This window comes from Aphelocoma coerulescens, unplaced genomic scaffold, assembly GCF_041296385.1.
Source record: "Aphelocoma coerulescens isolate FSJ_1873_10779 unplaced genomic scaffold, UR_Acoe_1.0 HiC_scaffold_221, whole genome shotgun sequence".
NCBI classification, from domain to species: domain Eukaryota; kingdom Metazoa; phylum Chordata; class Aves; order Passeriformes; family Corvidae; genus Aphelocoma; species Aphelocoma coerulescens.
Window position 1 is genome coordinate 99,179 of NW_027183567.1, and position 12,961 is coordinate 112,139.

Below are 12,961 nucleotides of genomic sequence, written 5' to 3' on the forward strand. Positions count from 1 at the left end.
GACACACCTGGGGCACCCATGGGACACCCCGGGGACACCCCTGGGACACACCTGGGGTACCCATGGGATACACCTGGGGCACCCCTGGGATACACCTGGGACACCCATGGGATACACCTGGGGCACCCCTGGGATACACCTGGGACACCCATGGGATACACCTGGGGCACCCCTGGGACACACCTGGGGTACCCATGGGATACACCTGGGGCACCCCTGGGATACACCTGGGACACCCATGGGACACACCTGGGGCACCCCTGGGACACACCTGGGGCACCCACGGGACACCCCCAACCCCCACAGAGCATCTCCTCCTCATCATCCACGGAACCGCTGCGGGAAACTGGGAATGGGACACCTGGGAGACACCTGGGGCACCCCTGGGACACCCACGGGACACCCCCAACCCCCACAGAGCATCTCCTCCTCCTCATCCACGGAATCGCTGCGGGAAACTGGGAATGGGACACCTGGGAGACACCTGGGGCACCCATGGGATACACCTGGGACACACCTGAGACACCCCTGGCGACAGAGACACCCCTGGGACACCCTTGAGACACCCCTGGGGACAGGGACACACCTGGGGCACCCATGAGACACCCCTGGGACACACCTGGGGATAATCAGGTAAGGTGGGTGACACCTTTAGGGGGCTGGGGACACCTTGGGGACACCTTGGGGACACCCTGGGGACACCTTGGGGATACCCTGGAGAGGTGGGTGACACCTTTAGGGGGCTGGGGACACCTTGGGGACACCTTGGGGACACCCTGGGGACACCCTGGAGAGGTGGGTGACACCTTTAGGGGGCTGGGGACACCTTGGGGACACCCTGGGGACACCTTGGGGACACCCTGGGGGAAACCTGGAGAGGTGGGTGACACCTTTAGGGGGCTGGGGACACCCTGAGGACACCTTGGGGACACCTTGGGGCCACCTTGGGGACATTTGGGGACGTTTGGGGACATTTGGGGACACTTTGTCACCCACCTGAGGTCCTGGATGAGGGTCTCGGCCTCGGCGTGGGGGCGGGGCGGGGGCTCCTCGCGGGGGACGCGGCTCTCGGTGGTGAACATTCCGGAAACGTCCCGGTACAGGCAGAGCGCCGTCACCCGGGATTGCTGCCGGGGGACATCGGGGACATTTGGGGACATTGGGGACATTTGGGGACATTTGGGGGCATTTGGGGACATTGGGGACATTTGGGGACATTTGGGGACATTGGGGACATTTGGGGACTTTGGGGACATTTGGGGGCATTTGGGGGCATTTGGGGACATTTGGGGGCATTGGGGGGCATTTGGGGACTTTGAGGACATTTGGGGACATTTGGGGTCATTTGGGGACATTGGGGACATTTGGGGACTTTGGGGACATTTGGGGACATTTGGGGACATCGGGGACATTTGGGGACATTTGGGGGCATCGGGGACATTGGGGATATTGGGGACATTTGGGGACATTGGGGACATTTGGGGACATTTGGGGACATCAGGGACATTTGGGGACATTTGGGGACATGTCCCGGTACAGGCAGAGCGCCGTCACCCGGGATTGCTGCCGGGGGGACATCGGGGACATTTGGGGTCATTTGGGGGCATTGGGGACATTTGGGGACTTTGGGGACATTTGGGGACACGTCCCAGTACAGGCAGAGCGCCGTCACCCGGGATTGCTGCCGGGGGGACATTTGGGGACATTTGGGGACATTTGGGGGCATTTGGGGGCATTGGGGACATTTGGGGACATTTGGGGACATTTGGGGCCATTGGGGACATTTGGGGACATTTGGGGACATTGGGGACATTTGGGCGCATTGGGGACATTTGGGGACATTTGGGGACATTTGGGGGCATTTGGGGACATTGGGGACATTTGGGGACATTTGGGGGCATTGGGGACATTTGGGGACATTTGGGGACATTTGGGGACATTGGGGACATTTGGGGGCATTTGGGGGCATTTGGGGACATTTGGGGACATTTGGGGGCATTTGGGGGCATTTGGGGACACGTCCCGGTACAGGCACAGCGCCGTCACCCGGGATTGCTGCCGGGGGGACATCGGGGACATTGGGGACATTTGGGGGCATTTGGGGGCATTGGGAACATTTGGGGACATTGGGGACATTTGGGGACATTTGGGGACATCAGGGACATTTGGGGGCATTGGGGACATTTGGGGACATTTGGGGGCATCGGGAACATTTGGGGACATTTGGGGACATTTGGGGGCATCGGGGACATTTGGGGCATTGGGGACATTTGGGGACATTTGGGGGCATCGGGGACATTTGGGGACATTTGGGGGCATTTGGGGACATTGGGGACATTCGGGGACATCAGGGACTTCGGGGACATCGGGGACATTTGGGAACATTTGGGGACATTGGGGGACATTTGGGGGCATTGGGGACATTGGGGACACTGACACGTGACACAGGTGGCCACAGCAGCGCCAGGCGGGGTCGGGGATGGTTTGGGGACACTGGGGGGGGGTTTGGGGACGTGGGTGACACTGATGGGTGACACTGGAGGGATGGTTTGGGGACACTGAGGGGGTTTGGGGACGCGGGTGACACTGATGGGTGACACTGATGGGTGACACTGATGGGTGACACTAGAGGTGTCAGTGACGGCGCCAGGCGGGGCTGGGGATGGTTTGGGGACGCGGGTGACACTGATGGGTGACACTGGAGGGATGGTTTGGGGACACTGGAGGGGCTTTGGGGACACGGGTGACACTCACGTGTGACACGGGGGGCCGCAGCAGCGCCAGGCGCGGGGCGCGGCCGCCGTAGGTGTCCCCCTTGAGGGTGAAGGTGGCCAGGTGGCCATCGGCGCTGAGCAGGACCCCGAAGGGATCGGCCACCGCGCAGTGCACGATGGGCGAGCCCAGGTCCACGGGGACAAAGTGCAGCTGCGTCACTGGGGGGGACAAATGGCACTGTCACACCCCTGGGACACCCCTGTGTAACCCTGTGTGTGACCCCTGTATGACCCCTGTGTCACCCCTGTGTGACCCCTGTGTGACCCCTGTGCCACCCCAGGTCCACGGGGACAAAGTGCAGCTGCGTCACTGGGGGGGACAAACGGCACTGTCACACCCCTGTGCCACCCCTGGGACACCCCTGTGTGACCCCTGGGTGATGCCTATGTCAGCTGTGTGTCACCCCGGTGTGACCCCTGTGCCACCCCAGACCCAGGGCACAAAGTGCAGCTGCGTCACTGGGGGGGGGGACAGCGGTGTCACACACCTGGGTCACCTCTGTGTCACCCCTGGGACACCCCTGTGTGACCCCTGTGTGACCCCTGTATGACCCCTGTGTGACCCCCGTGTCACCCCCTGTGTGACCCCTGTGTGACCCCTGTATGACCCCTGTGTGACCCCCGTGTCACCCCCTGTGTGACCCCTGTGTGACCCCGGTGTAACCTCTGTGTGACTCCTGTGTCACCCCTGTGTGACCCCAGTGTCACCCCCTGTGTGACCCCTGTGTGACCCCAGTGTCACCCCTGTGTGACCCCTGTGCCACCCCCTTGTCACCTCTGTGACCCCCGTGTCACCTCTGTGTCACCCCCAGTGTCACTTCACTGTCCCTTCCCCCCTGTGTCACCCCTGTGTCACTCCTGTGTGACCCCGGTGTGACCTCTGTGTGACCCCATGTGTGACCCCTGTGTGACCCCGGTGTCACCCCCTGTATGACCCCTGTGTGACCCCTGTGACACCCCTGTGTCACCCCTATGTCACCCCGGTGTCACCCCTGTGCCACCCCAGACCCAGGGCACAAAGTGCAGCTGCGTCACTGGGGGGGGGGGGACAGCGGGGTCACACACCTGGGTCACCTCTGTGTCACCCCTGGGACACCCCTGTGTGACCCCTGTGTGACCCCTGTATGACCCCTGTGTGACCCCCGTGTCACCCCTGTGTGACCCCTGTATGACCCCTCTGTGACCCCCGTGTCACCCCCTGTGTGACCCCTGTGTGACCCCGGTGTAACCTCTGTGTGACCCCTGTGCCACCCCCTTGTCACCTCTGTGTCACCCCCTGCGTCACTTCACTGTCCCTTCCCCCCTGTGTCACCCCTGTGTCACTCCTGTGTGACCCCGGTGTGACCTCTGTGTGACCCCATGTGTGACCCCTGTGCCACCCCAGACCCAGGGCACAAAGTTCAGCTGTGTCACTGGGGGGGGACAGCGGTGTCACACACCTGGGTCACCTGTGTGTGACCCCTGTGTGACCCCTGTGTGACCCCGTGTGTGACCCCTGTGTGACCCCGGTGTCACCCCCTGTATGACCCCTGTGTGACCCCTGTGACACCCCTGTGTCACCCCTATGTCACCTGTGTGTCACCTGTGTGTCACCCCAGATCCAGGGCACAAAGTGCAGCTGTGTCACTGGGGGGGGGGGACAGTGGGGTCACACACCTGGGTCACCCCTGTGTGTCACCCCTGGGACACCCCTGTGTGACCCCTGTGTGACCCCGTGTGACCCCTGTGTGACCCCCGTGTCACCCCTATGTCACCCGTGTGTGACCCCCGTGTCACCCCTATGTGACCCCTGTGTGACCTGTGTGTGACCTGTGTGTGACCCCTGTGTCACGCCGTGTCACCCCCTGTGTCACCCCCTGTGTCACCTGTGTGTGACCCCTGTGTCACGCCGTGTCACCCCCTGTGTGACCCCTGTGTCACCTGTGTGTGACCCCTGTGTCACCCCGTGTCACCCCAGTGTCACCCCAGACCCAGGGCACAAAGTGCAGCTGCGTCACTGGGGGGGGACAGCGGGGTCACACACCTGGGTCACCTGTGTGTGACCCCTGTGTGACCCCGTGTCACCCCATGTGACCCCTGTGACACCCCTGTGCCACCCCCTTGTCACCTCTGTGACCCCCGTGTCACCTCTGTGTCACCCCCAGCGTCACTTCATTGTCCCTTCCCCCTGTGTCACCCCTGTGTCACCCTGTATGACCCCTGTGTCACCCCTGTGTCACCTGACTGTCACTCCCTGCCCCAGGAGCCACCCACTGCTGTCACCCGTCAGTGTCACCTCTGCCTTCGTGTCACACCTGGGGACACACCTGGGCCCCAATGTGACCCCCTGATGGCACCCCAGCTGGCCCCGGGGTGTCCCAGGTGTACCCAGGTGTGCCCAGGTGTCCCCCAGGTGTGCCCAGGTGTCCCCCAGGTGTGTCCCTGTCCCCAGGTGTGTCCCAGGTGTGTCCCAGGTATGTCCCAGGTGTGCCCAGGTGTGTCCCAGGTGTGTCCCATGGGTACCCCAGGTGTGTCCCCAGGTGTGTCCCAGGTGTGCCCAGGTGTGTCCCAGGTGTATCCCAGGTGTGTCCCATGGGTGCCCCAGGTGTGTCCCCAGGTGTGCCCCAGGTGTGCCCAGGTGTGTCCCTGTCCCCAGGTGTGTCCCAGGTGTGCCCAGGTGTGCCCAGGTGTGTCCCCTGGGTGGCCCAGGTGTGCCCAGGTGTGTCCCTGTCCCCAGGTGTGCCCAGGTGTGTCCCAGTGCCACTCACCGCCCTGCAGCAGCTGCAGCCCCAGTGGGGACACCTACACAATGAACTGGCCCTGGCCCAGGTGTGCCCAGGTGTGCCCAGGTGTGTCCCAGGTGTCCCAGGTGTGCCCAGGTGTGCCTAGGTGTGCCACTCACCGCCCTGCAGCAGCCGCAGCCCCAGCGGGGACACCTGCACGATGAACTGGCCCTGGCCCAGGTGTGCCCAGGGGTGTCCCCAGGTGTGTCCCAGGTGTGTCCCCAGGTGTGCCCAGGTGTGTCCCAGGTGTGCCCAGGTGTGCCCAGGTGTGCCCAGGTGTGCCTAGGTGTGCCACTCACCGCCCTGCAGCAGCCGCAGCCCCAGCGGGGACACCTGCACGATGAACTGGCCCTGGCCCAGGTGTGCCCAGGTGTGTCCCAGGTGTGCCCAGGTGTGCCCAGGTGTGCCCAGGTGTGTCCCCAGGTGTGCCCAGGTGTGCCACTCACCGCCCTGCAGCAGCTGCAGCCCCAGTGGGGACACCTACACAATGAACTGGCCCTGGCCCAGGTGTGCCCAGGTGTGTCCCAGGTGTGCCCAGGTGTGCCCAGGTGTGCCCAGGTGTGCCACTCACCGCCCTGCAGCAGCCGCAGCCCCAGCGGGGACACCTGCACGATGAACTGGCCCTGGCCCAGGTGTGCCCAGGTGTGTCCCAGGTGTGTCCCAGGTGTGCCCAGGTGTGTCCCTGTCCCCAGGTGTGCCCAGGTGTGTCCCAGGTGTGCCCAGGTGTGTCCCTGTCCCCAGGTGTGCCCAGGTGTGCCCAGGTGTGCCCAGGTGTGTCCCAGGTGTGCCCAGGTGTGCCCAGGTGTGCCCAGGTGTGCCACTCACCGCCCTGCAGCAGCCGCAGCCCCAGCGGGGACACCTGCACGATGAACTGGCCCTGGCCCAGGTTGCCGGCGAACACGGTCGGGCCCTGCGTGGCGAAGCCGCTCGTGTCCAGCTCCAGGATCTCCTGCCCCGTCTGCAGGATCTGGGGACATCGGGGACATTTGGGGGACATCAGGGGGCATCGGGGACATCAGGGGGTATCGGGGGGCATCGGGGACATCAGGGGGCATTGGGGACATCAGGGACATTGGGGACATTGGAGGATGTCAGGGACATCGGGGACATTGGGGGACATTTGGGGGACATCAGGGGGCATCGGGGACATCAGGGGGCATCAGGGGACATCGGGGGACGTCGGGGGACATCAGGGGGCATCAGGGGACATCGGGGACATCGGGGGACATCGGGGACATCAGGGACATCGGGGGGCATCAGGGGGCATCGGGGGGCATCAGGGGACATCGGGGACATCAGGGGGCATCGGGGACATCGGGGACATCGGGGACGTCGGGGGATGTCGGGGGACATTGGGGGACATCAGGGACATCAGAGACATGGGGGACGTCATCGGGACGTGGGGACACGGGTGTGGGATTGAGCCCCGATGTGGCACCCAGGGGAGCCCCCACGGCCGTGTCACTGTCCCCGTGATGTCCCCACGCGTCCCTGGAATGTCCCCATGTCCCTATGATGTCCCCGTGATGTCCCCGTGATGTCCCCATGATGTCCCCATGTCCCTGGGATGTCCCCAGTGTCCCTCACCATGGTGGAGTCCTCCCTGCTCAGGATGAGGAACCCCTATCCCAGGGATGTCCCCATGTCCCCATGATGTCCCCATGTCCCCGTGATGTCCCCATGGTGTCCCCATGTCCCCATGATGTCCCCATGTCCCCATGATGTCCCCATGATGTCCCCATGTCCCCGTGATGTCCCCCTGTCCCCTCACCATGGTGGAGTCCTCCCTGCTCAGGATGAGGAACCCCTACCCCAGGGATGTCCCCATGATGTCCCCACGTCCTCAAGATGTCCCCATATCCCCATGATGTCCCCATGATGTCCCCATGTCCCTGGGATGTCCCCAGTGTCCCTCACCATGGTGGAGTCCTCCCTGCTCAGGATGAGGAACCCCTGTCCCTGGGATGTCCCCATGTCCCCATGATGTCCCCGTGATGTCCCCGTGATGTCCCCATGTCCCTGGGATGTCCCCATGATGTCCCTCACCATGGTGGAGTCCTCCCTGCTCAGGATGAGGAACCCCTGTCCCCAAGATGTCCCCATGATGTCCCCATGTCCCCATGATGTCCCCATGATGTCCCTGGGATGTCCCCATGATGTCCCCATGTCCCCATGATGTCCCCATGTCCCCATGATGCCCCCATGTCCCCATGATGTCCCTGTGATGTCCCCATGTCCCTGGGATGTCCCCAGTGTCCCTCACCATGGTGGAGTCCTCCCTCCTCAGGATGAGGAACCCCTATCCCAGGGATGTCCCCATGTCCCCATGATGTCCCCATGATGTCCCCATGTCCCCATGTCTCCATGATGTCCCCATGATGTCCCCATGTCCCCGTGATGTCCCCGTGATGTCCCCATGATGTCTCCATGTCCCCATGATGTCCCCAGTGTCCCTCACCATGGTGGAGTCCTCCCTGCTCTGGATGAGGAACCCCTATCCCAGGGATGTCCCCATGATGTCCCCATGTCCCCATGATGTCACCATGTCCCCATGATAACCCCATGATGTCCCCGGGATGTCCCCATGATGTCCCTCACCATGGTGGATCCTCCCTGCTCAGGATGAGGAACCCCTGTCCCTGGGATGTCCCTCTGATGTCCCCATGATGTCCCCATATCCCAATGATGTCCCCATGATAACCCCATGATGTCCCCATGTCCCCATGATGTCCCCATGATGTCCCCATGTCCCCTCACCATGGTGGAGTCCTCCCTGCTCAGGATGAGGAACCCCTGTCCCTGGGATGTCCCTGTGATGTCCCCATGTCCCCATGATGTCCCCATGTCCCTGGGATGTCCCCATGTCCCCTCACCATGGTGGAGCCCTCCCTGCTCAGGATGAGGAACCCATGTCCCCATGATGTCCCCATGATGTCCCCATGATGTCCCCATGATGTCCCCATGTCCCCATGATGTCCCCATGTCCCTCACCATGGTGGAGTCCTCCCTGCTCAGGATGAGGAACCCCTACCCCAGGGATGCCCCCATGATGTCCCCATGTCCCTGTGTTGTCCCCATGTCCCCATGATGTCCCCATGATGTCCCCATGTCCCCATGATGTCCCCATGATGTCCCTGGGATGTCCCTGGGATGTCCCCATGTCCCCATGATGTCCCCATGTTTCCTCACCATGGTGGAGTCCGCCCTGCTCAGGATGAGGAACCCATGTCCCCATGATGTCCCCATGATGTCCCCATGATGTCCCCATGTCCCTGTGATGTCCCCATGTCCCCGTGATGTCCCCATGATGTCCCCATGTCCCTGGGATGTCCCCATGTCCCCTCACCATGGTGGATCCTCCCTGCTCAGGATGAGGAACCCCTGTCCCTGGGATGCCCCCATGATGTCCCCATGATATCCCCATGTCCCCATGATGTCCCCGTGATGTCCCTGGGATGTCCCCATGATGTCCCAATGTCCCCATGATGTCCCCATGTCCCCATGATGCCCCCATGTCCCCATGATGTCCCCGTGATGTCCCCATGTCCCTCACCATGGTGGAGTCCTCCCTGCTCAGGATGAGGAACCCCTACCCCAGGGATGTCCCCATGATGTCCCCATGTCCCCATGATGTCCCCATGTCCCCTCACCATGGTGGAGTCCTCCCTGCTCAGGATGAGGAACCCCTGTCCCCGTGATGTCCCCATGATGTCCCTGTGATGTCCCCATGTCCCTCACCATGGTGGAGTCCTCCCTGCTCAGGATGAGGAACCCCTGTCCCTGGGATGTCCCCATGATGTCCCCATGATATCCCCATGATATCCCCGTGATGTCCCCATGATGTCCCCATGATGCCCCCATGATGTCCCCATGTTCCCTCACCATGGTGGAGTCCTCCCTGCTCAGGATGAGGAACCCCTGTCCCCATGATGTCCCCATGATGTCCCCGTGATGTCCCCATGATGTCCCCATGATGTCCCCGTGATGTCCCCACGTTCCCTCACCATGGTGGAGTCCTCCCTGCTCAGGATGAGGAAGCCGTGCCGTTCCCCGTCCTCCTCGGAACCTTCCGGAGCCGCGGCCGCCTCGGGCTCTGCGCTGGCCCCCGGGGCCACCTCCGGCTGCGGGGACAGAGCCTCGGTGGGGACACGGGGACAGGAGGACACTGGGGGGGGAGGGACATGGAGACAAAGGAATGGGGGACGGGGGGGACACGGGTGGGGGACAGGGGGACATGGGGACACAAGGACAGGGGGACATGGGGGGACATGGGGACACGGGGACACAAGGACGGGGGGGACACAGGGGTGGGGGACATGGGGCCAGGAGAACGGGGGGACACGGGGACACAGGGAGGGTGACACGGAGCCGTGGGGGGACACAGGGAGGGTGACACAGGGACACGGGGGGGACACAGGGAGGGTGACACAGGGACATGGGGGGGAACACAGGGAGGGTGACACGGGGACATGGGGGGGACACAGGGAGGGTGACACAGGGGGGACACAGGGACACAGGGAGGGTGACACGGCGCCATGGGGGACACAGGAAGGGTGACACAGCGCCATGGGGGGACACAGGGACACAGGGAGGGTGACACAGGGACACAGGGGGGACACAGGGAGGGTGACACGGAGCCATGGGGGGACACAGGGAGGGTGACACAGGGACACGGGGGACACAGGGAGGGTGACACAGAGCCATGGGGGGACACAGGAGACACAGGGAGGGTGACACAGGGACACAGGGACACAGGGACACAGGGACACAGGGAGGGTGACACAGGGACACAGGGACACGGACACAGGGGGGACACAGGGAGGGTGACACAGGGACACAGGGACACAGGGACACAGGGACACAGGGAGGGTGACACGGGGACACAGGGACACGGACACAGGGGGGACACAGGGAGGGTGACACAGGGACACAGGGACACGGACACAGGGGGGACACAGGGAGGGTGACACAGGGACACAGGGACACGGACACAGGGGGAACACAGGGAGGGTGACACAGGGACACAGGGACACAGGGGGGACACAGGGAGGGTGACACAGGGACACAGGGACACAGGGACACAGGGACACAGGGACACAGGGAGGGTGACACGGGGACACAGGGACACGGACACAGGGGGGACACAGGGAGGGTGACACAGGGACACAGGGACACAGGGACACAGGGACACAGGGACACAGGGAGGGTGACATGGGGACACAGGGACACGGACACAGGGGGGACACAGGGAGGGTGACACGGGGACACAGGGAGACAGGGAGGGTGACACAGGGGGGACACAGGGACACAGGGAGGGTGACACGGCGCCATGGGGGACACAGGGACACAGGGAGGGTGACACGGGGACACGGGGGACACAGGGAGGGTGACACAGGGGGGACACAGGGAGGGTGACACAGGGGACACAGGGGACACAGGGAGGGTGACACGGCACCATGGGGGGACACGGGGACACGGGGAGGGTGACACAGGGACACGGGGGGACACAGGGGACACAGGGACACAGGGACACAGGGAGGGTGACACAGGGACACGGGGACACGGACACAGGGGGGACACAGGGAGGGTGACACAGGGACACGGGGACACAGGGACACAGGGACGGTGACACGGGGACACGGGGGGGACACAGGGGGGACACAGGGACGGTGACACAGGGACATAGGGACACAGGGACACAGGGAGGGTGACACGGGGACACAGGGACACAGGGAGGGTGACACAGGGGGGACACAGGGAGGGGGACACAGGGGGGACACAGGGGGGACACACCTGCTCCCGCGGGGGGGGCGCGGTGACCGTCCACATGTCGTAACAGCCGGGCAGCTCGAACGTGGTGACCACCTGGGGCCGGATGCTGCGCTGGGGACACGGACGGGGACAGCGGTCACGGGGGAGGGGACAGAGGGGGGACAGGGATGGGGACAGAGGGGGGACAGAGGGGGGACAGGGATGGGGACGGGGATGGGGATGGGGATGGGGATGGGGATGGGGACGGGGGACAGGGATGGGGACAGGGATAGGGATGGGGACGGGGGACAGGGATGGGGACAGAGGGGGGACAGACAGGGGGACAGGGATGGGGATGGGGATGGGGACGGGGATGGGGACAGGGATGGGGATGGGGACAGACAGGGGGACAGGGATGGGGACAGGGATGGGGACAGGGACGGGGACAGGGGACAGGGATGGGGACAGAGGGGGGACAGACAGGGGGACAGGGATGGGGACAGGGGACAGGGATGGGGACAGGGGATGGGGACAGGGATGGGGACAGGGATGGGGATGGGGACAGACAGGGGGACAGGGATGGGGACAGGGATGGGGACAGGGGACAGGGATGGGGACAGCGGTCACGGGGGGGATGGGGACAGAGGGGGGACAGGGATGGGGACAGGGAAAGACAAGGGGACAGTTTACAGGCGGGTCTGTGGGGTGCTGCCCCATAGATCTGGGGGTGCTGCCCCACAGATTCGGGGTGTCCCTGGGGGTTCCATGCGGGTCTGTGGGGTGCTGCCCCATAGATCTCTGGGGTGCTGCCCCACAGATTCGGGGTGTCCCTGGGGGGTACAGGTGGGTTTGTGGGGTGCTGCCCCATAGATGTGTGGGGTGCTGCCCCACAGATTCGGGGTGTCCCTGGGGGGTACAGGCGGGTCTGTGGGGTGCTGCCCCATAGATTCGGGGTGTCCCTGGGGGGTACAGGTGGGTTTGTGGGGTGCTGCCCCATAGATCTGGGGGTGCTGCCCCACAGATTCGGGGTGTCCCTGGGGGTTCCATGCGGGTCTGTGGGGTGCTGCCCCATAGATCTCTGGGGTGCTGCCCCACAGATTCGGGGTGTCCCTGGGGGGTACAGGTGGGTTTGTGGGGTGCTGCCCCATAGATGTGTGGGGTGCTGCCCCACAGATTCGGGGTGTCCCTGGGGGGTACAGGCGGGTCTGTGGGGTGCTGCCCCATAGATTCGGGGTGTCCCTGGGGGGTACAGGTGGGTTTGTGGGGTGCTGCCCCATAGATGTGTGGGGTGCTGCCCCACAGATTCGGGGTGTCCCTGGGGGTTCCATGTGGGTCTGTGGGGTGCTGCCCCATAGATCTGTGGGGTGCTGCCCCATAGATTCGGGGTGTCCCTGGGGGGTACAGGCGGGGCCCAGCCTTTGGGGCTGTGTCTGTGGGGTGCTGCCCCATAGATGTGTGGGGTGCTGCCCCACAGATTCGGGGTGTCCCTGGGGGGTACAGGCGGGTCTGTGGGGTGCTGCCCCATAGATCTGTGGGGTGCTGCCCCATAGATTCAGGGTGTCCCTGGGGGGTACAGGCGGGGCCTAGCCTTTGGGGCTGTGTCTGTGGGGTGCTGCCCCATAGATGTGTGGGGTGCTGCCCCACAGATTCGGGGTGTCCCTGGGGGGTACAGGC

At 64.0% G+C, this 12,961-nt stretch overlaps 1 protein-coding gene across 1 annotated transcript in view; it reads right to left on the minus strand.

Annotated features, from left to right (window-relative positions):
• Positions 1–12,961, minus strand: part of CPSF1 (cleavage and polyadenylation specific factor 1) — a 124,350-nt gene that overhangs the window by 66,078 nt on the left and 45,311 nt on the right. Inside the window, exons 16-20 of the mRNA XM_068999090.1 lie at positions 11,330–11,419; positions 9,541–9,657; positions 6,362–6,503; positions 2,755–2,933; positions 997–1,127 (exon numbers count right to left, since the gene is read on the minus strand). Of these exons, the coding sequence (XP_068855191.1) occupies positions 997–1,127; positions 2,755–2,933; positions 6,362–6,503; positions 9,541–9,657; positions 11,330–11,419 (659 nt within the window). The remainder of the gene's footprint in view (positions 1–996; positions 1,128–2,754; positions 2,934–6,361; positions 6,504–9,540; positions 9,658–11,329; positions 11,420–12,961) is intronic.